Source organism: Sphaerodactylus townsendi, linkage group LG13 (assembly GCF_021028975.2).
Source record: "Sphaerodactylus townsendi isolate TG3544 linkage group LG13, MPM_Stown_v2.3, whole genome shotgun sequence".
Lineage (NCBI taxonomy): Eukaryota > Metazoa > Chordata > Lepidosauria > Squamata > Sphaerodactylidae > Sphaerodactylus > Sphaerodactylus townsendi.
Window position 1 is genome coordinate 38,345,794 of NC_059437.1, and position 22,526 is coordinate 38,368,319.

At 47.4% G+C, this 22,526-nt stretch overlaps 1 protein-coding gene across 1 annotated transcript in view; it reads left to right on the plus strand.

Annotated features, from left to right (window-relative positions):
- The first annotated feature begins 4,903 nt into the window (after nt 1-4,903).
- The window catches only part of CABP7 (calcium binding protein 7), a 64,600-nt gene continuing 46,977 nt past the window's right edge, over nt 4,904-22,526 (plus strand). The window contains exon 1 of the mRNA XM_048513840.1: nt 4,904-5,890. Coding sequence (XP_048369797.1) covers nt 5,782-5,890 — 109 coding nt within the window. The 5' untranslated portion in view covers nt 4,904-5,781. The remainder of the gene's footprint in view (nt 5,891-22,526) is intronic.

Consider the following 22,526-nt stretch of genomic DNA (forward strand, 5'->3'; position numbering starts at 1 on the left):
ACTCCCCGTTCCTCCTCCAAAGTAGTGTTTCCAGCCTTCAGGTGGGGCCTGGTGATCTCTCAGAAGTATAGCTGATCTCCAGATGATAAGAGGTGGTGGCAGCTGGGCCCTGCTGCAGCTGCCGGGTTGTCCAGGCCCCCACCCTCCAGGCGCTGCAGAGGGGTGGCAGGGGAGGGCAGGAGGCCTATGGCCATGACAGGCAGCTCAGCAGGCGAGTGGCGTCCCAAGCTCCCTCTACACGGGAGGGATGTGAGGGGATGTGGGGGTGATTTTGCATCCCCCACACCTGGGGCCCGGGGACATGGGACCCCACATGGGTCCCCTCTGGCAGATACGCCCCTGCGGGCCCCAGAGCAAAGAACTGCTCTAGAGGGTGGACTCTATGGCATTAGTCCTCACTCTCCCCTCTTCCAATGCTGTGCTCCCCAGGCTCTATCCCCAAATCCCCCTGCTCCCGACCTCTCCATCCTTGCAGGCCAAATCTCTTCATCACAGCGTCAGGGCCCCTGCAGTATCACCCGTATCTCCTTCTAAGTGTGCAGAGCTGCTATTAATCAATGGCAAAGTGAAGAATAAGTCGAAAATGTAATCAGTGCTTGGGAGGAAGCTGGGAATAACTGAAATAAAAAAAAAGGTTTCTGAGCCGGGATGGTTTTAATCAGCACCCCCTTCCTGCTCCTCTGGGCTATATTTTTCCCCACTGAGGATTACTGATTTCTAACAGCGATGCAGATTGGGAGCACAGGGTTGAGAGCCATCTATCTCAGGCAGGGGAGAGAGGTTGGGGGAAAGAATTATCCTGCAGATTGAAGTGTTTATTTGGGTGTCTTTTTGCTTTCGTAATTGACATGCCCAGCGCCGGTTTCTTCCTCCTTTTCTATGACTGCCATTCAAAAGTAACTCCAAGCTCGCCAAATGCCAATCCTCTTTGTCAAACAGATCTTTGCATTCTGAATGGCGAGGGTGGGATGTTTCAGCTCTGGGATTTCCAGGAAAGCAGGGAAATGGGGTTCTAAGAATGGAACACTAGATTGACTGGGCAGGCAGCAGGGATGGGGTGCGATCAACATTTCCATGTATTTGTGCATCTCTCTTGTCCTTTTTGTGCCGATCTCTGGAACATCCTCTTTTGCAGCCATTGACCTACCCCAGTTAACATGTAGTCGTGTTTATCTCGATGGTTCAGCTGTGGGTTTCAATGGATCAGCTCTCTGCTAAATGTAAGGGCCGGGCTGTTTCCCCACGGGATGGCATTTCCAATTTTCCAGTTTCTAGGGCACTCCACAGCTTTTATATTCCACATGTACCTCTCTTCTGCCCATTTTCTTGCATTTTCCCTTCTGCTTCCCTCTGTTTTTCAATTAACCTTTCCCAGATCCCTGCTTCTTTGAGGACAATCCAACTTTCCTGACCTCTTTAGGATTCAGTAGTTTAGCCAATGACAACCAGAGGCTGTTAGGGCTTCCCAATCCCTCTGTAACAGGAAGGCCGTTTAGCCAGTCAGTGGCAAAGAATTCGCCACCACAACCATTGCTACCCCCACGACAAATGTGAAATCTCTTTGCCCATTATTGCAATATGGGCTTGATCCTAACTGACATTTGACTGTGGTTGCTGAGTTTGTTTTGCATTGATCCTATTTCCTCATCCAGTTTCTAATCAGCAGCAGAGGAATTCAGTGTCTTTCTTAGGTTATGGCAAATGTCAGAATACCAAATTGTCAGATGTCCTTTCTCGTTTATGTGTTTTTGGCACCTCTAACATACCAACCGAGAGTGCTAGTGCAAACTTCTTGAGATGTGTAGTCACCATTTTGTGTGGCAGGACAATGCAAGTATTTTCTAGGTTAGGTGTCCGCAGTTGGAAATGCAGGCTTGCTAGGGGTTCTTTTTCATACATACTGAAGCATGTAAATGCTCGTGTTGCCCTAATCACATAAAATGGTGGCCACAAAACTTTCCAACCTCCATGAGGAGACTTGGAGATTTGGAATTACAACTGACGCCCAGATGACAGAGATCCATTCTTCTGGATAAAATGACTGCTTTGGAGGATAGACTCTGTGGCATTTAATTCCTGCTGAGCTTCCTTCCTTCCCGAGACTCCACCCCCTGTAATTTTCCAGTCCAGAGTTGGCAATCTTATGTTTTACTCAAAAGAAGGGGTAGTTCCCTTCCAAGAAGCCACACATTCTCCACACATTTCCACCTTCCACTGTAGAGCAGGCAAAGGCCTTATTTAACTGGCTGGTTCAGGTATTTGACTGGGGAGGGCCCAGAGCACCCTTCATGTAGCATTGAAAGCTCTGGGTTGAGAAATACCTGGAGATTTTAGGAGTGGGGTCTGGAGCGGGGAGGGTTTAGGGAGGGGAAGGACCTCAGCATAGGGAGGGGAGGGACCTCTCAATGCCATAACAACTACTTTCTGAAGCAGCCATTTTCTCTGAAGAAACTCATCTCTGCTATCCGGAGGTCAGGTATAAAACGAGATCTCCAGGTTCCACTTGGAGATTGGCAGTCCTACCTCTATGCTACCCAGGCAACACTGTCTTAGGCCTGCCTGCCTTGCTATGTGACTGAATAGGAGGCAATTGAAAGGATCATATGTTGCACACTCTCCAAACATACAAGGTAGGAATACCAAGCATGTCATGACTGAAAAACCTTATAGAGATGGTGAGCGAGAGGAATCTGTAATTTAGGCGGGGTTGCAGTGGGGCTTAAAACCACCCTGGATCCTAAACTGTTGGATGAAACTGGGCTTATAAATATTTAAAGATTGAAATGGCAGGGGGAGAGGCGTCAAAAGAAGAATAGTTTCGATCTATACCTCACCTTTCTTTCTCAAAGTGGCTTAAACTCTTTTCCCTCCCTCTCCTTACGACAGGCCCCTTGTGAGGTAGGTGAGGCTGAGAGAGTTCTGAGAGAGCTGTCACTAGGCCAAGGTCACCCAGCAGGCTTCATGTGTAAGAGAGGGGAAACCAATCTGGTTCACCAGATAAGAGTCCACTGCTCTTGCCACTTCACCATACCGCTAGTGTTGGGAAATGTTAGGTCTCCAATTAGAATGGGAACTGCTGCAGCAAGACTGCGGCCCCTTCCGCACATGCAGAATTAAATCCACTTTCAATGCACTTCACAGCTGGATTTTACTGTGCGGAATAGCAAAATCCACTTGCAAACAATTGTGGATTGAAAGTGCATTATTCTGCATGTGCAGAAGGGGCCGGAGATGTGGGGATGCTATCTCACCTTATCACCTTGGCACCCTGCTCTTCTTTCTGAGGTGCTCAGGGGGCCATGCATGATGTATGTCCACTTTTATCCTCATGAGCCACTGTTGCAAGCTAGGATGGGACAGCAGTGAGTTCCTGCCCATGTACATGGAAATCTATGCTCCTTTTATACTTGGATGAACAGGATCTTACTTATCTGTTTTTTAAGCATTGGTAAGACTGCAAAGAAAAACCAGTTTGGTAACACATACAACCGTAGCCCGATTCTTATTGTGAGGTGTTTTACTAAAGAGTAGGAGCTAATGTTGCCCCAGTGAAACACTAGCTCCTACTCTTTAGTAAAACACCTCATAATAAGAATCGTGCTACTGTTGTATGTGTTATCAGACTGATACAAGAAAAATCTGGATGCAGTCATGTGCGGGTATGTCTGTGGGCCTTTCCCCACTTACCTTAAGCCCCCGCTACTTGAGGAGAGTAGCGCGGGGTCCCCCAGCACTCCCCACAACAGGGGCGGCAACAGCGCAGCCGCCCCGACGCTGCTGCTGTTGCGCCCCCTCATCGCGCAGCATCCCTGGCGCTCTTGTAAACGGCGCCTCTTGATTACCCCGCGCAGAGCACGGGGTCGTGGGGATGCCGCGTGCTGAGAGCAGCGCGTGGCTTAGGGAGGATCATGGTGAGTGGGGAAACGCCCTGTAATGGAGACTGGAGATACACGGGAACGAAAGATGTTGAAAGACATTGAAATGTGCAGCAAAATGCTTTCTTCCAAAATTAATTCTGGAAATTCTCCTAGTTAAATTGGAATTAGGGATACTGGAATATAACACAAAGCTCCAAAAAACAAAACAAACACCAAAATAGAGGAAATCTCTTCTAGTTATGAGGCAACCTAGAACTGCACCATCCCCAGCAGAAAAATCGGCTAACCCGGAACACCTAGGGTGGCACCTCTACCATCAAAGTGTATGCGCTGACCTGTCAGATACAAAGACAAGTCTTTGGTCTGGGCAGGTGTGATGTCTTGGCATGTCCATAAAGCATTTTTCTCATTGCAGCTGTTGCAGGAGCTTTTGGATAGCACAAAAGACTGGCAGGTACATCAGCTGGTGCGATGTCCATCTGAAGCAAAGTCCTCTACTGAGCAGGGGCCACTCAAATGAGGGTCCAGCTGTGGTCTGATGTTCTGGAAGAACCTAATGCTGAAAAGCATCTTCTCCTGCTCTTCTTTAACTCCTCCCCCCACCCCCCACCCCCCTGCCCATCATCCCCAAGGACAGGAAAAGTCAGTGGCCAGTATGTTAGGCATCGTTAAAAATACCGAGAGCGTGGTCAGCGCGCCCGATCCCATACGAGATGTACTGCAAAAGTAATTTGGAACATAGGAGGTCAACCTGGATATGATTGAGGTGCTGTGTCTACAAAAAAGAGTGTGTGCATGGATGTATTTCTCGATGTCCTTTGCATAGAAAGGACATTGAGAAGACCCCTGTCTATTAACGGCCCAGCTTCTGCTCTTTGGCAAGATCCTAAGTGTCCTTACAGATCTGCTGCCTTTAGGGTCCTCAAGTGGGACATAAACACACACAGGTATTGTTGAGCAGGAAGGAGAACGGCGGCTGCTAATTTCCAGCACTGCGATCCCCACAACAGCCAGAGCTGTTGCAGTGCCAATGTTTGTGGCGTGGGAGAGGAGGGAATTGGAGCAGAGGGTAAATGCCGTTCGGTTCTCCCTTCCTCTGCATGTGGCTGAGACATCCTTTCTCTCCTCCTATTGATTTAGATGTTCCGCCGCTCAGATGTTCATTTGGTTGGCAGTGGGGGGAGCATGTGTGTACTGTATGTGTGTGAGTGAGACCGAGGAAGAAAGGAAGGCAGCACTATACAGATTGGAGAGGCGGAGAGACTGCAAGGAAGAACGAGTCTGGCTTTGAACTCCGACTGGGGAAACTTACCCCCAGTGTGGCAGGAAGCCTCCCCCTTCCCTCGGCCGACCTTAGGGAACTGGCTCCGAGCCATGCTGTGCAGCAGCTACACGAGGGTCTCTGTTTCTGAAACAGGCTGATAGACTAAGGAAGGATGCAGACCGATGTTCCCCTGTGTGCCTGAGCTACAGACCGGCAAGCCAGGGACAGAGTTGCTGGAATGGGGAGCAACTGAATTGGTACCTGGGAATTAGACTGGGGGGAAATATTTGGTCGCCTCCAGTTTTGATGCAGCACCCAAACAAACTCTCGCGGGGTGCAAAGATAAAGGAGGAATTTTGCCAATGTGGTTGTAACCTCTTCTCCACCGTTATCTTGAGACTACAACTGAGCCAGAGTGGCTTCGAATCTGCCATGCGAGGAACCCTTTGTGGCTAAAGAACACAGCCCAGAACAAGAGACGCGGAACCCCCTTCGTGGTGGACAAGGAAGGAGCTTCGGGATCGCAGGTAGCTCTGGTGGCAGGTGCAAGTCCCGTCCCACTTTCCTGTGTTCCGGTTCCAGCCAGGTTGCTTCCTATGAAATTTGGGATTAAAGTTTGGGTTTTCACGAGCTGCCGAGATGCCTTTCCATCCAGTGACCGCTGCCTTGATGTACCGGGGCATTTATACCATCCCCAACATCCTTGCAGAACAGCATCCTGTTGACATACCTGAAGATGAGCTGGAAGGTGAGTCTGTTTTTGGCATCAGATGCTTCCTATGCTACTGAACAGTCCTGAGAGATGAAGCACATACAAAAAGAGATGGTGCATCTCTGAGCTGGGGGGGGGGGGTGTTTCCTTCTGCTTTACTTATCACCAGGTTGCAGGAGAATGGAGGCAGGACGCAGGACCAGATTTCAGGGCTAAATCCCACGTAAAATCTATCGCAGTGCAAAGTGCACAAAACCCAGAGGGACATGGACGCGTATGCTGCCTTGTGTATTTGTGTATGTGTGCTTGTACCACCGGTGGCACTTGAGAGGAGAAAGGAAGGAGCTTTGTGGAAGGAAAGGAAGGGGAAATGGTGAGAGACGGGACTGGGGGTCTGGGATAGAAAAAGGGGCTGGAGATTGGTCAAGTGAGGACCAGGATAGAAAGTGAGGCAGAAACTACAGTAGCATAAGGGAAGGTGCAGCAGGAGGGGGCTGTGAGCGGGAACCGAGGGACAGAGAGGCAAGATGTGGAATAATAGGAAGCAGAGAGCTGAACCATTATTAATTAAGGGCACAGGATGGGGGCTTCTTTTCCTGCCTCGATTTGAGTGTTTGCAACGATCCCTCAGGGAAGAGAGATTTCCTGCAGTCTGTGGAACAGGTAGTGGTGCGGGATTGCTCCAGGCAGCCATGGATGGTGCTGGGGTCCCCCATGCGTCTGTGTGTAAGAAAAACACCCACTGCAGGTGCTGACCTGGAGTTGTAACTTGGAAAAAAAATCCCCTTCTCTAACCCCCTCCTCCCTCCCATTCTGAATACCCCTGATCTTGTATTCCCTACTGGTAGAGGCTCCCCCCTCTACCATGAAAACACCCACTGTTTCCACAGCACCTCTGGTACCAGTCTGGTCACGACAGGCGTGATATCAATGGGGGGGGGGGGGGGGAGAGAAACTGGCACAGCCGGGGTTGTGTGCTTGCTGTATCAGAGGGATGTGTGGGCTGAGGATGTGCGGAGGGAATCTCTCCCGAAACCTGCCCCCCTCCCCAGCTTCCGACCATTCACTGCGCTCCCCTATTGAAATTCCACTCGTGTCCCTTTAAGAATCCAATCTGTTTGGGTGAATGCAAGGCAGAGGAGATGCTTCTCTCGCTCTCTCTCTCCGGCTAGCTGCCTCCCCTTCCGCCTCTCAGTCAATCTATCGATTTGCCAAAGTCATCAGAGAGTGGCGTGGAGCGGGTGGCTTTTTAGAGACTCTCAAATAGAGACTGGCAGCCCAGAAGGTACAGGGGACCTGTGGTCAGCATTGTGGAAAGGGGGTGTCTGTGTCGCTTGGCAGATCAACAGGTTTGCATCAGGCAAGCTGAGAACTTAGAATTCGTCCTTACAGCTCGTGTGTTGGGCACAGAAAATGCTGGGTTAGTGTTGCCCGCGAGCCCAGACAGGTGGGCACATGCCCCATGCTCAGGAGTGCTACTGAAGAGCGGCAGGGTCATCTGTCCCCTCTCCAGCCTGGAAATCTCGAAAATGCTGCCCCTTGTCCCAGCTGCCGAGGCAGCGCGCTTGGCTGCTGCTAGACCAGTGAGGACTAGCCATTCTGCACATGGCTAGCCTTCTGGACTTGCAGCCGAGGTATATGGGAGAGCTGCTGCTTTTCTCCCGATATTCTCCTGCTCACAGCTGTAAACGACTGCTCCAAAGCAGCAGCAGGAGTAGCCACTTCACGGACAAGCCCCCTTCCCATGTGGCTCTTGCTTGCACGAATATAATTTCTGTGCTGGATTATCTGCATGCAGACACCTGGAACCCTGCTGGACACATGCATCTGCTTTGCCGCATACGTGCACACACTGATTAGCTGTAGCCAGTCAGGGCTTTCCTCCGCATGTACATGCATTTATCTATTAAGCAGCTGCCCATCATTAAAGAGGGTGGTCATGTGGTGGAAGGGATTGTGTCTGGCACGGTTCTCTGTAGACTTTTTAGGGGGGCCCTTGTCAACAAGGCCGAAGTATCTGAGCGGCTGGGCTGCAAGGCATGTTGTGACTTTGGCCAAGGAAAGTGCTGTACTTTGCCCACAGGGCTAAACAAGAAAACATTCATTTATAAGTGGCCAAGTAAAAGGCTGCTATTGGGAGCACCACTGTTAGGGGCTAAACTTGCCCCCTGCCCTGGTGCCCCTAGTTATTGTGAAGCAAGTCAGTGCCTAACTGCATAGCACCGCCCTAGGTTGTTGGGTTTTTCCTAGATCACACTAGGGCCTGGCAGAATGTCAGCAGCATGGGCTGTACGGTAGTAAACTGGGTTGCAAGGGTAGGTCTTTATTTGCCAAATTGTCACACGTGAAGAGAAGGCACTCACTCATCATGTATGACGGCGTGCGCTTGCATTGAATCCCTCCCCAAAGTGGTATTTGTTTGGGAAATGACAACCTGCAAAAGAGCAGCTCATTTAACAACCGACGACCATGCAATATCCCGGGATCACAACCAAAGGAGAGCTCTATTGGATCAGATCGGGAAAGCCGGCGTCCTTTCCTCCAAAATGGCCAACTAGATGCCCCTGAGTAATCCGCAAGCAGGGCATGAATGAAGGCTATCGGTATTTAGAGGTGTTCTGTCTCAGAGCACAGATGTTCCTAGTCATTATGGATAGCAGATTTTGGCTGATCTCCCATCCATGAATCTGTCTGAACTCCTTTAAAATCAATCAAACATAACATATCACCAATCACTGTTGGGTCACTGTATAGGTTTGTGTGCACTGAAGCGGCTTCTCCCCCCCCCCCCCCCCCCCCCCCCCGAAAAAAAGATCTCAGGCGTGTTTTCTGTCTAACACCCATTCACTCCACAAGCCTTCATACACCCATCCTGCACTTATCCACTTCGTATGCCTGGAGGCAAAATGGTAGAAAGGAGCACCACAATTACACAACACGGCACCAGACCTCTTCTCCAAAGTACGTTTCCCTGCTCTTTCAATGCAATGATTCACTTACTGGTGTTGACAATACTGAACCAAGAATACACAGGGACCCCTGTGTGGTCAACATGTCTTGTGACAATCGTTTCATCTTTTAAGCGCTTGGATGGCCAACTCAGGAGGGATTCTGTGCTTTAGCACTCAGCTATTTGATGACTGGTTTACTTTCCTTCTGGGGCACAGACATTCCACAGGAGTCCGTGGTTCAGTGCAGATAGGTAGAGGTTAATTCCTCAGGTTGTGGGAGACAATGAGGTCGCTGCTGGAAGGGAAGGAGACAAGCAAGCAATTGGACAGCATGGTGTAGTGGTTAGAGTGTCAGACTAGGTCTGGGAGACCCAGATTCAAATTCCCACTCTTCAGCTGAGGCTTGCTGGATGACTTTGGGCCAGGCACTCGCTCTCAGGCGGATTCCGCATGGGCCCCAAACTGTGGTGTGAAAAAGGTGTAAAATGGTTTAAAACGGTGTAAAAGGGTTTACACTGTTTTCACACCGCTGTTTTTGGCCCATGCGGAATCTGACTTTGTCTAAGTTACCTCATGGGGTTCTTGCAAGTATAAAACGGAGAAGGGAAGAATGATGTAAACCACTCTGGGTCCCTGTTTAGGAGAAAAGCAAAGTATAAATATCCAAATAAACAAATTTCCCTGATAGGGAGCCAATGAAATATTACCCAGAGTTTCAACAAACCCTTGGGGCTCAGAGAAATAATGCATCATGGGGACTGGGCACAGCCAACAGTCCATGTTTCCCCTATGATAAAGTCGCTCCACCTACAGCCACGTGGTTGATGCACAGTATGGCAGCCATGTGCTTCAAGGTCACCTGCAATGTCACAAGGAATGCTGGGTGACAAAGCTGCCAAGCGAAGGTTCTCTCTGGCTCTGGCTTGTGTTCAGAAGCAAGAGCCGGGGTGTGACTGAGAAAAGGAAGCTGCTGTTCTTCCCAGTAGCATCTTAACCAGTTCTCTAGGCCCCCAGGTGGCCTTCCTAGGGTCACACCTTCCAAGTCACATGCTGACGGCGTGCCCAGGTGTCCTCTGCAACATCGCAAGGGATCCTGCAAGTCATCTCCGAGCAGGCACGGTGTCATTAACATCTCTAAGCAACAGTTTGGGTTGCTTTTCCATTGGGTCAGGCCTGATCAGGACACAGGACGTGATGAAATCCTGCAGGACCCATAAGGTAGAGCTGCTCCACCAGGCTTATGGTTGAGGCAGGCTGTACCATCCAAATAGCCTCCCTCTTCTCCTCCCCTCTCTTGTTTATATCGACAGGGTTATTTTAATTGTTGCTACTTGTGGTTTTATGTTCGATTGTATTTTAAATGTTGGAAGCTGCCCTGAGCCTGCAAGGGGAAGGGTGGCATGTAAATATAACAAAATGCAGTGTTGACTGCTGCCATCCTCCGCTCATGTGCCCTGACTCTTGGTACAATATGAAGCATTGGTGGGAACTGGCATTAAGTTGGAGCAGAGCCTACAGGAACCTCCCACCACGAAGGTTGTTGAGCTGTTGGCTGTGACTTTGTTGTGGTCTAATGGCAGATACTATTCATGCCATCGCACCATGGAAGTGAGTGCCTTTCTATCCCCAGCTGCCAGAACAATGCAATACCGGGGCAAGAGTTTCTTTTGATCACGGCATATTGTTGCAATCGTATGAGGCAGAAGGGAGCCAATAACCTGGACAATGTTTGGCTGATTATGGTGCTCTTCTGTGCGGATAGAAATCCCAAGGCAGCTTTTGTGTTGCGTGTTGTTTTCGTAAGAACCCAGGGGAAGATGCGGGGCTTTCGTGGCCCCTTTTTAAGTGGCATGGTCCTGCTTTCTGGGTGCACGTGTGACAGGCGGGGAAGATTCTCCGCCAGGTTATAATCCTGCTTTTGGATACGTGCAAGATCCAAACTGAAAAGAAGGGAGAGTGTCATTCACGAGCATTTGATGTGGCTGTTTTTTTTAAATATAATAACTATGAGACTGTTATCAACACTGATCAGTCAGCCTTTAAATTTTTTTTTGGGGGGGGGGGGAATGAATTTGTGCCTTCAGCATGCATTACTGGTTTGGAAACCCATTTAATTGTTTCTTGGACACTTAAGGAGCACGCCTTAGCAGGCCTACTCAGAGGTATGTTCCATTTTACTGAATGAGGCTTACTCCCAGGAAGGTGATCTTAGGACTGAAGCCTTGGTAAAAAGATCCAAGGAAGTGGAAATTGCAGAATACATCATGCAGATGTGTGCAATGAAGCCACAGGTTTTTCTTTTCTTTTTTTCAAAATGAAAAGGACCCTGAAGCTGCAATTTGAGGAGCACTGGAGCAAGGGGGGTCCTTATTCATTTCTCTACCAGATATTTTTCTGCTCAAAATTCTTCCCCTTCTGAGTAGGGGTTGAAGAGTCGGCATCGTATAGTGGTTAAGAGTGGTGGACTCCAATCTGGACAACCGGGGCAGGTTTGATTCCCCACTCCTCCACAGGAGTGACAGACTCTTATCTGGTGAACTGGATTTGTTTCCCTGCTCCTACACATGAAGCCTTCTGAGTGATCTTGGGCTAGTCACAGTTCACTAAGTACACTCAAGGTGTCTGTTGTGGGTAGAGGAAGAGAAGGAGTTTGTAGACTGCTTGGAGACTCCTTACTGAAGAGAAAGGTGAGGTATAAATCCAAACTCCCCCTCTTCTTCCATATGCATCTTGAACCCAGAGGGTTAGAGCAGCTTGCAGCAAGCAATTTGAGGTAGCTAAAGAGCAGGGACGTACCGCCCAGTGAGACATATGGGGTCAAAGGTCCACGGGCTGCGGCCATTTAGTCACATGGGGTGGAAAACTGTCCCCCCCACACCCCTCCTCCTTCCCACTGGGTCCATACACTGACTCCAAGACCTGGTGCAAAGAAAATGTTGTTTGATCATGGTGGGGGAGGGCAGCTGCCCATACCGGGGTGGGGTGGGGGCGGACACTCAGATTTTGCACCAGTCTACATTTTCCCTAGATATGCCTCGGCTAAACAGCCACTGCAGGAAGTTAAGCATCTCTTGCCCTGCCTGCCTTGCCCCTGCCCCCGCTGTTCTGCTTTAAACAATAGTCATATGAGGATGCTTTTCTTAAAAAAAAAAATTGGCATGCTTTCTAGAAATATAGATGCTCCTGAGAAGTAATCATTTGGGACTGGAACCCAAGAGGATGTGCAGAAGAGTCGTATCCATTTCTTCCTCAAATGGCAACACAGAGGGTCGTATACTAAATGTTCGGTATTCTGCTGCTATCCCATGTGATGCAAATTCTGCTGCTGTACCATGTGATAAATGTCACGCTATAGTGTCACGATTACATTTTATGTTTCTCCCAAGGTGTTGATGAACTGGCATGATTTCTCTTCTGAAAGGCTTCCCGTAGACAAAAAGAGAAGTATCCGATTTCCATTTCTAAAAATCTTCCCTGTCAATCAGGTGTCAGGCTGTGCTGGCTCTACCTTACAGGCATTACAGACAGCAGACCTGGAGTTCCAAGTCACCAAGTTAATTGGGGAAAATCTGCAGGGGAAAGATAATTCCCCTTCTCACCTTATCCCAAGCCTTGCAGAAACATGGTCTGCAGAAGTTTGCTCAACTATTCCCCTGTTCAATGGTTTCCCCTTTCTCAGGCCCCTTCCGCACATGCAGAATAATGCACTTTCAATCCACTTTCAATGCACTTTGAAGCTGGATTTTACTGCGCAGAATAGCAAAATACACTTTTTGTGAAAGTGGATTGAATGTGCGTTATTCTGCGTGTGCGGAAGGGGCCCCATTCTTTCCAGACAAATGACTGGAATCAGAGCCCCTTCTTTAAGCTCAGTTTTTTAAAATATAAAACTTGGGAAAGAGGCCTTATGATGGGGTGGTGTAAGTGTTGGAAAACAAAATGAACTATTTTGCTTAGGCTGTGGAATAGTTTGAGCCATTCCTGTTCATAGGATTCACTGCAGGGATGCAAAGAGCCGTCACTAGCCTACAGAGCTTCCAATATCTCATGGAAAAATGTTTCTGTTTGTGTCTTCTCCTTGCATCTTCAAAAACAGCTGTTCAAAACAGACTTGCTATCATATCATGAATACATTTGGGCGAAGGCCACTATAGCATTTTTAGCTCATTCTGACAATGGGATGCTGTTATTCAAAGCAGGAACAGTTCCAGGTTGGGGGGGTGGGGGTGCTAGAACGAAATGCCCCTCTTGGCAAACCAACTCCTTATGTAAAGAGAAGAAGAAAAGTTTGGATTTATATCCTAATTTTCTCAACCATAAGGAGTCTTAGAGTGGCTTACAAATTCCTTCCCTTCCTCTCCCCACAACAGACACTTTGCAAAGTAGGTGGGCTGAGAGAGTTCTCAGATAATGGTGACTGACCCTTTGTAACCCAGCAGGCTTCATGTGTAGGAGTGGGGAAACAAACTTGGTTCACCAGATTGGAGTCTGCCACTTATGTGGAGGAGGGGGACGTCAAACCTGGTTCTCCAGATTAGAGTCCACTGATCTTAACCATTTCACCACGCTGGCACTACACCATGGACGTGCTTTTTCACACTCCTTTAAATCTGTTGGTGCTGGTAAGGCTCACAACGAACCAACAGGACTTTAAGGAATGCAGACCAGTTATGTTCTACTCCTTCCTCTGGCCACCACTAAGAACAGGAAATGGGTGGTATTCAGAGGCCCCTATGCCATCATCACAGGGACCTCTGAGGCAGTCTCTGAGTTATGCGTCCAATCAGCAGCAAAGCCCCTGCCAAGCTTTGGCCCTGTAAGGTGCAAAGCCTTGCCAATCTTTGATACCAGCCCTGATCCATAAGCTGCTTGCTTCAGTGCAGTTGCTAGCCTGCCTGGTTGACTTGGCAAAAAGACTGGATGGACTGGATACCATAGAGGTCTGCAACCTGTGGCTCTCCAGATGTTCATGGACTACAATTCCCATCAGCACCTGCCAGCATGGCCAATTGGGAATTATAGTCCATGAACATCTGGAGAGCCATAGGTTACAGACCCCTGCCATAAAGCTTCTAGGGTAAGCCAGCATGGTGGGAGAGCCAGTGTAGTGTAGTGGTTAAGAGCAGGTGGATTCTAATCTGGAGAACCAGGTTTGATTCCCCACTAAAAGCCCTCTTAGAGTAGACAAAAGACCTATGTAGTTTAGTGTTCTGTTTACAACAGTGACTAGCAAGATGTGTTTGGGAAGCAAGGCATTAAAGCAATAGTCCTCCCCTACTGATTATCTTCAGCATCTGCTACTCAGATCCAGAGGCTCCATTTTGCTGAATTGGTTACTGATGGACCTTTCCACTACAATTACTTCTCCAAGTACAATATGAAAAACCAATTTGCAGTGGAATATTTGCCAGCTGTATTCTTTGACTTTGACATTTGTTTCATTACCCCCATTTTTTTTAAAAAAAAGTCCTTGACACGCAGATGTCAAAGGTAAACTCCCAGGGTGTTTGAAATTTAAAAATGGAACTTAGAAATTTTACCACATTTGAAAACAATTTTTGGCACCATCAAATCCCACTCGCTGAGAAATATTTGAAGGGAGGGCAGTGGTTACGAAACAGCAGCAGGCAGGTGAATCGGCAGCAGGTCATTTCTCCTGGCTTGTGTAATGAAGCTTGTGAAAGCCAGCCCCGGCTCTCCCATTTTGCTTTAATCAGCCACCTGTGCAGCAAGATGGGAGACATCTGGCAGCTGTCCCAGGACAGCAGATGTAGTGAGTTTGGGAGGCCTCAGTCTCTCTTCCCTAGTACGTTCTTTCCCAAATGTAAAATCAGCGGTCACATCCCCACCAATTGTTTCTATGTACCAGGGGCAATCCCTAATTTCTGGGTATTCGTCTATGGTAAATTACTAAATTACTATATTTTGTATGCTCTAACTGGCACTAATTACTAGGGACAGTCTCTATTTTCTAGTACCTGTCCCTATTCAGGAGGTGCTATGGGTCGGCAAAGGTCCCAGATTCGGTCCCTGGCATGATAGCATCGTTAGCTAAGGGACTGTTGCGAAAAACCTCTCTCTTGGCCTGAAGAGCTGCTGCCGATCTGAACATTATATTATTAGATCTTTTTCTGTGTCTGATGGAAAGTCTTCATGTAGTCATTCAAAAACCTGAACACCTTGGCCCTAGGTCACCCTGCAAGCTTCATGGAAAGGCTGGATACCTGTCCAGACACACCTTAGAGACCAACAAGATTTCCCAGGTTTTGGGATTCAAATCTTCTTCACCAAATGCCAATGAAAAGGGGTTTGATAAGGGAAGTTTTGACTCTCAAAATTTTGTTGAACGCTTTCATGGCCAGAATCACTAGGGCCTTGTGGGTTTTCTGGGTTGCATGGCCGTGTTCCAGTAGCATTTTCTCCTGACGTTTCGCCTGCATCTGAAGATCCTCTGAAGATGCCAGCCATAGGTGCAGGCAAAACATCAGGAGAAAATGCTACTGGAACACAGCCATACAACCTGGAAAACCCACAACACCCTAGTCTCAAATTTTTGTTGGTCTCGATGCTGCAAGACTCAAATCTAGCTCTTCTGCTGCAGACCAGCACAGCTGCCCTCTGAAACTAATGACTAAGTGTGACCGGGTCCATTGTGAGATTAAACATTCCATTGAAGCATCTTTAAGCTGCGAAAAACAGGGATTCTTATTTACTTACTTCTCTTATAGTCCACCTTTCTCACTGCGTCTCAAAGGAGATGACACAATTGAAAATAATGCAATAAGAGCAGAATAATACATACAACCCACATCACCGTAAAACTGAATTACAAGACGTTACAACACAGACCCGAAGAGTGTAATAGAGATGACATGACCAGTTCACTGACACTCTTCTTTCAGAAGTCCATGCAAGATCGCGTATTGCAAAAAAAAAAAAAAATGAGTACTGTATGCAGAGTTCACAATGCAGCAGTATTCAGCAATGAATACAGGGGAGTTCAGGCAGTGTCTTTTGTGTGAGAACTGTGGCATTGATTTTCAAGCATACAAAAGTGTCCCTATTTAAGAAAATTCTGGCAGGCCAAAGCTGTTCCTAGGATTCTAAAGGATGGATACTGCTTGGGGCTTGTACTTGTACTACCCTGTGCAACACAATGGCTTTAAAGGTAATATCAATATTGCTTATATCGATATATCAATATTGCTGGGGATGCTTTTTGCTGCTTTTGCATTTTTAGGGAAAAGTCACCCATGGATCCCAAGTTGGGGGGGAAGAGTCCCTCCCCGGCTCCTCTCAGGGATCCACAGCTGGCTTCCCCCCCCCCCAAAAAAAATCAATGTTGCCTTTAAAAGGCTTTAAAGAAATGAAACAGGCAACCTTCATCTTCCCTTTTGACTGCAGCAACCTGGAAGGAGGGAAACCCTGAAGTGAGAGGGAAATCTTGCCGTTTCCCTTCTCTTGCAAACTGCGGGACACCCAGGATCTACGATAATGCAACTCTAACGGCGTCAGTACAAGAATCTCTGCCTCGCAGGAACCATTCGCTCGCTGTAGGGCAGACCTCCTGTGTATAATTTGGCATTATCTCCAGGTTTCCATTGCCATTTGCAGTATGGGAATAATAATATTTGCTTGCCTTAATACTGGCCACCTTACAGGACTTTTGAAAAGACTTCAGGAAAATAAATGCATGTGAGGAATTTTGAGAATCACAAGCCGGCCACCAGTGCTGTGAATCAAAAAATTATAATGTTTCAGTTTTACAGGGATTTGAGGCTGAAAATCAGGATGAATAACTTGCCGTGTGCAGGCCCTCAGAGATATACCTCAGAGATTGGTCTGGATTCCAAAGGCTGACGTTCCACAACGGCTGTCACTTATGTCTGTTGCTTTCAACTCTCCCTCCACCAGGCCACATAAATGCAAGGAAAATTTGGAAATAAAAAAGGGACCATTTCAAGAACAAAGAGTCATTGATCAGTAAAACTGGGATAGGAGCTAGGGGGTGCTCTGTCTTACCTCATCAGGCAGTGATTTTTTTCCTCTGCTGATAAAGGGGAAATCTGAGGTGGATTCCGCATGGGCCAAAAACAGCGGTGTGGAAATGGTATAAACCCTTTCACACTATTTTAAACCATTTTCACACCATTTTCACACCACTGCTTTTGGCCCATGCGCAGAGGTGGGATCCAGCAGGTTCTCACAGGTTCCCGAGAGTAGGTTACTAATTATTTGCGTGTGCCGAGAGGGGGTTACTAATTGGTGATTTTGCCACGTGATTTTTGCCTGAGTTACGCCCCTCCTCTCAGCAGTAGCACGCAGAACTTGAAGCAGTCTAGCAGGAGGTGGACCGGCGTGCGTGGCAGCCTGCGCCTGCGTGCATTCGTTTCCCGCCCAAGGACCGGCGCAGTGGCTGCGTCCTTGCCACAGCCCCGCCCAGGAATGCCCCGCCCTGGAATGCCTGGCCATGCCCCCGTCATGCCCCGCCCAGCCCCATTGGCGCTATGCCACAGTTTGAATACCACCACCATGGGAACCTGTTACTAAAATTTTTGGATCCCACCACTGCCCATGCGGCATCCACCTGCAGCTCAAGCAATATGGTTAACCAATTTTAGTGGGCCATACAGTTTTGAGCGACAAGTGGCAGAAGTGGTGGTGTGTCATCTTTAAATGCTCCATTTGCATAAGGAAACTCAGCTTGTTATGCATAAAAACAAGCCACCTCTGATGGCAAAGTTAGCAATGAGTCTAATTTTTTATGTGCAAAGGGGCTTTTGTATTGGGTAGTGGTCAAACAGACAGCATCTCACTACACCAGTGGTTCCCAACCTTCCTAATGCCACGACCCTTTAATACAGTTCCTCATGTTGTGGTGACCCCCAACCATAAAATTGGTGTATATAAAATATAAAAAGACCGTTTTCCAATGGTCTTAGGCGACCCCTGTGAAAGGGTTGTTTGACCCCCAAAGGGGTCGCAACCCACAGGTTGAGAACTGCTGCACTACACACACAGTCTGAAACAGCACGGTCCTGGAAAACCTTGGCCATTTGACTCTGCTGTCTGTATAAACCAACCCTCTGTTTTGTTTTGTTTTTCTTATAAGACAGAAAAAGAGGAGATTTAGAGGGCTGAAGGAAGGAGAGACATGTGTAGTCATTCAAAGAGACCTAAAAGGAAGCAGGATTGTGCTCACTGACCCAGCTCCGAGTCCTACACTACTGTCCATGCAGTCAGATGTCTCCAAAGAGCCCTGGGCATGTTCAAATGGACATGTATGGCCTTTGTCCACCTGACTGGGATCTTACCCTTTTGCATGCATGTAAGCCTGTCTACAAGGACTGCCAGCCTCCAGGCAGGGTCTGGAGATCTCCCAGAATTACAGTTGATTTCCAGACTTTGGAGAGTGGACTCTATTGGTATCACACCCTGCTGAAGCTTCCCCTTCTTAAGCCCACCCCACTCAGACTCTACCCACAAATTTCCTAGCCCAGAGTTGGGAGTCCTGTTATCTCTGCAGATGCTCAGCTGTGCATGAGGAAGCCTTCTGCGTGCATTGAGCAGCTAAACAGGAAAACAAAAAAGAGTAGGGAAGTAGCAGGGTGAGAGGAGAATGGCCCTTAGAATCACTGTGAGAGAGGAAGGCTAACATGAGGAGTGAAAACTCGCTTTCTTCCGTATTTTTAGCAGATCCCCAAAAGTCACACATGTGTCTGATATGAAGATCCAGAAATTGTCCAACCTCCCCTAACTCCTACTTGCTTCAAGAACAAAACTCTGAATGCAAGATGCTAAACTTAATTCACAGTCTACAGGACCGTCTCCCCTGTGTGAAATCTTAGGTCAGCCCCGCACAAATGTTGTGTCACGTCTTTGCTTGCTGGAAGCTCATGGCCCCCTTTCTCTGGAACACTCCGCCAGCGCAGGTGCCAAGATCTCCCTGTCTGGCCTCTTTTCCAAGGTGTCCAAAACAGTTTGGCTTCAGGAACGCTTTGGGAGATTTGATGCGACTTGCCTTTGCTGGGTTTGGCTGATCATTTGGATTGTTTCTCTACCCCTGATCTAGGAAAAGTTGTATTGCTGATTGTATTTTGCAAATTTTGTAAACCATCCTGAATTAATAAAAGGTGTGGAATGTTTGTTTTCCCAGGAACTGGATAAATTTTGAACGTGAAATTTCACAGATCCCAGTACTTTAGATATTATTTCTTCTTTATTTGATGTAGATATTTGTTCTCCACTTTTCACCCTAATGAGAATCCAAAGTCTCTTACAACACTGTTCTCCATTTTATCCCCATAACAACAACCCTGTCGGGTGGTTTAGTCTGAGGGGGAGTGACTGGCCCAAGATCACTCTGCAAGCTTTCATAGCAACATGGGGATTTGAACATGAGTCTCTCATATCCTACCACAACACACTAGCCACTGCACCATGCAAACTCTGAAGTGTTTTTAATTAGGATTTGTACCAAATACTTGCAATGCCGTTAACCATCAGCAAATAGTGAATCCCATAATCTCAAAGATTAGTTGCTTAAGTCAAAAGGAACAGATATTTGCTGAAAATGCAATAAATATTTAAATAAGTGTCTGACCAACGTTTGGCGGAGGAAATTTTTGATGAGAATTGGGTAGAAGGAGCCCAACATTTTATTTCTGTTGAGTTCTCACCCCATGAATGTCCTGCTGGGAAACCAATTTCAGCACCTTTCTGCCAATCCCTTGTGGTACCTATTAAAGGCTTTTCAGTGCTCAGTAAAGAAAACTACTTTGTTACGCATTTTGTTGGTCCTGCCAAAGTGATTTACAGCTCTAGGCACCACAGGAGATAAAAGAAGACCAAAGCCCAATATATCACAGCCAAGTAAATAGAAATTTAGCCTAGCTTGTAATCAAGATGGAGCTCGCAGGGCGGGATGTAGAGGCAAACTATGTTGGCCGATGGCAGTGGTAGTGGTTGGTCTAATATGACGTAGGCGTTGTACACATTATAAACAAACATGAGCCCGTGTCATGGGAAAGCCGAGCAAAACAAGATGAAAAAAGGATAAAGACCGCTCTTCCCAGGCAACAGATTGAGGTGGCAGAATCTAGAAGTGGTAAACTGGGCTACATCACTTCAGAATGCAGATGAGGAAGGTCACATTCGTAATGTTTCCCATGTAAAAGACAGCTTCCTCCAAATAACATTTAGCACATCGCGGGGGGAAAAGTCCCAGTTCAGACTGTCACATGCTGAGCCACACCTCCGCTTAAGGAGAATTATTAAAATGTGTGAAGTGATGCGGACCATTCTCCTGCATCCCGCTACCTCATTACCACCTCATTCCGCTGCATGTCTAGACCGAACCTAAGATCATCCTATAAGTGGGCTCTTGGCAATGGAAAGGCAGAGGAGTAAAGTCTTGGCTTCAGGAAACTGCCAAGCCCTATAGCAGATGGATTAGCAGTCGCCATTTATTGTAAAAAAAAAAAAATTGCAGCAGCTAAGATTTGTAACGAAGGTGTGCCAAGCTTTAGACATTCCAAGGGTGCCCCCCAGACTGTTTTTCAAATTCTACAAGTTCATAAATTGTCAGTTCGATAATGCTTAGTATCGACATAATGTTCAAAGCACTACATTAGCATTTGTTTGATTGCAGTCAACCACAATCTATTAAGATACAACAGCAAGATTCCTCATTGCAGATTGGAGGCATTAGATGTAAATTTATCCAGTGGGGCAAATAGTGACTTCTTGGGGCTGTTTCATGTTGGGAAGATGACATGGGGCTTCAGCCTCCTCCCTTTGTGATCCTTATCCAAATCAGCCCCTCGCCCTGCTGGGAATTTAGAGCCAGCGTGGTGTAGTGGTTGAGAGCAGGTGGATTCTAATCTGGAGAACTGGGTTTGATTCCCCACTCATCCACCTGAGTGGCAGAGGCTTATCTGGTGAACAATAGGGTGGGGTACCTGCCTGTACCAGTCCAGACAGCCAATCCACCCTGTTTTGGGCTGGCCAGTCCAGTCCAGTCCAGTCACCATCACACTCCACTCCCAGTCTGTCCTGGTGAGACACACCCCATCCCCCATGTCATGCCAATCTCGAGTGGTGAGACTGCTGCGAGTTTGCCATCTGTGGCAGCCAAACACACCCACACACACACAGTGCTATTCTGGGCTGTTGAGAGTACTGTGGGCTTGACGGTCAAGATAGCCACCATCACCGCCACCCAGTGCCAATCTGGGCTGGCAAGCCTACTAGGGACTTGCCAGCCGAGGTATCCACCCCACTTGGCCTGAACAAGTCACATTTTATGGCATACCTGCCCCTTGTAACAAATGAGTTTGACACCCCTGTCATGAAATCTTGTCAAAAGTGACATTTGATGCAATTTGGAGGGGAAAGTGTGTTTTTCCCTACATGGAATATCTGGGAGATTTTGACAGCTGCTGAAATAATCTCTCAGGGACAAAGGCAGACTGGCATCCAAACCAGCACTGGAAAATGGCACAGCCTATGCCTGGCCCTGGTCTATCATTGATGTTCAAAACTGCAGCAGCTTGATTTTCTAGGTTACTCCTTTTCCAATCAGACTATTAGCAATCACCCGTAGCTGGCACATCTAAGGCCAACCACTGATAGGGCCAGCCAGCCAAGGACAAGGTGGTAACAATGGGGTCAGGTGGGGATAGCAAGGCCGGGCACCACACCTGGCAGCATCCTCTCTGGCTTGGTTACTTCCCAGATCAGGTGGAGGGGCTCAGGAGATGTGCCAGCCATAATGGCCATCCCGCTGTTGCTCAAGGAGATTCTAACATCTCAAATTCCCAGTGGGTCATTTAGAATCCTGTACCTGTTTATTGGGGCCAAATTATTCATGGACTATATTATATGAATGAATGAATGAATGAATGAATGAATGAATGAATGAATGAATGAATGAATGAATGAATGAATGAATGAATGAATTTGAAACAGTAACAGATGAAAATCAGAGTCGCTTACTAAAAAAGGCAAACTAGTCCAGCTTAATTAATGAAGTATGTATATATACTCAAATGTAATGAAATCTGACTGAAAGTCATTACTAGAAATACATTTTTAATTTTTTTTAAATGGATATTTTGAACTCTCACTGCCCTAATTTTTTCAGGGATCTCCAAGATGTCTATAGAAATGCCATGATGGCTTACTCTGAAAGTAAGCCTATTGATTGAAGTGGGGTTTCTGATGAAGTAAGTCCCAGGATCAATAAGTGCATTGGGGAAAAAAATACGCCTAAGGCAACAGAAAGCAAAACAGATAAGAGGATTCTTGGAAACTCAAAGGGTGGTGCTATCTTTCACAGATCTTCACTGGCAGAAACCGTCAGCTCTGTTCGCAGAATGCAAGACCGTACCCTTAGCATAGCAAAAATGTTTGTAGCTGGAAGGCAAAAAGGAATAAAGTGTATTCCCAGAAATGCAACCATCCTCCATTTTCCTTAGAATGTTTCTAGTTCTGTGTTTATATTTTGTTAGGATACTTTCAAAGTTTCTCTGCTTAAGGTCGTGCATCTGAACTCTGCCATTGCAACCCCCTGGATCCAGAACTGCTCAGGAGCAATAACTAAGCCATAAATAAGGGGACTTTCAGATACCACTGATTAGAAATAAAGGTAGCAGGAAGGCAAACACCTGCCCCCCCCCCCCCCCATAGTTCATCCCTCATTAAAGAGGCATTTCCTTGTA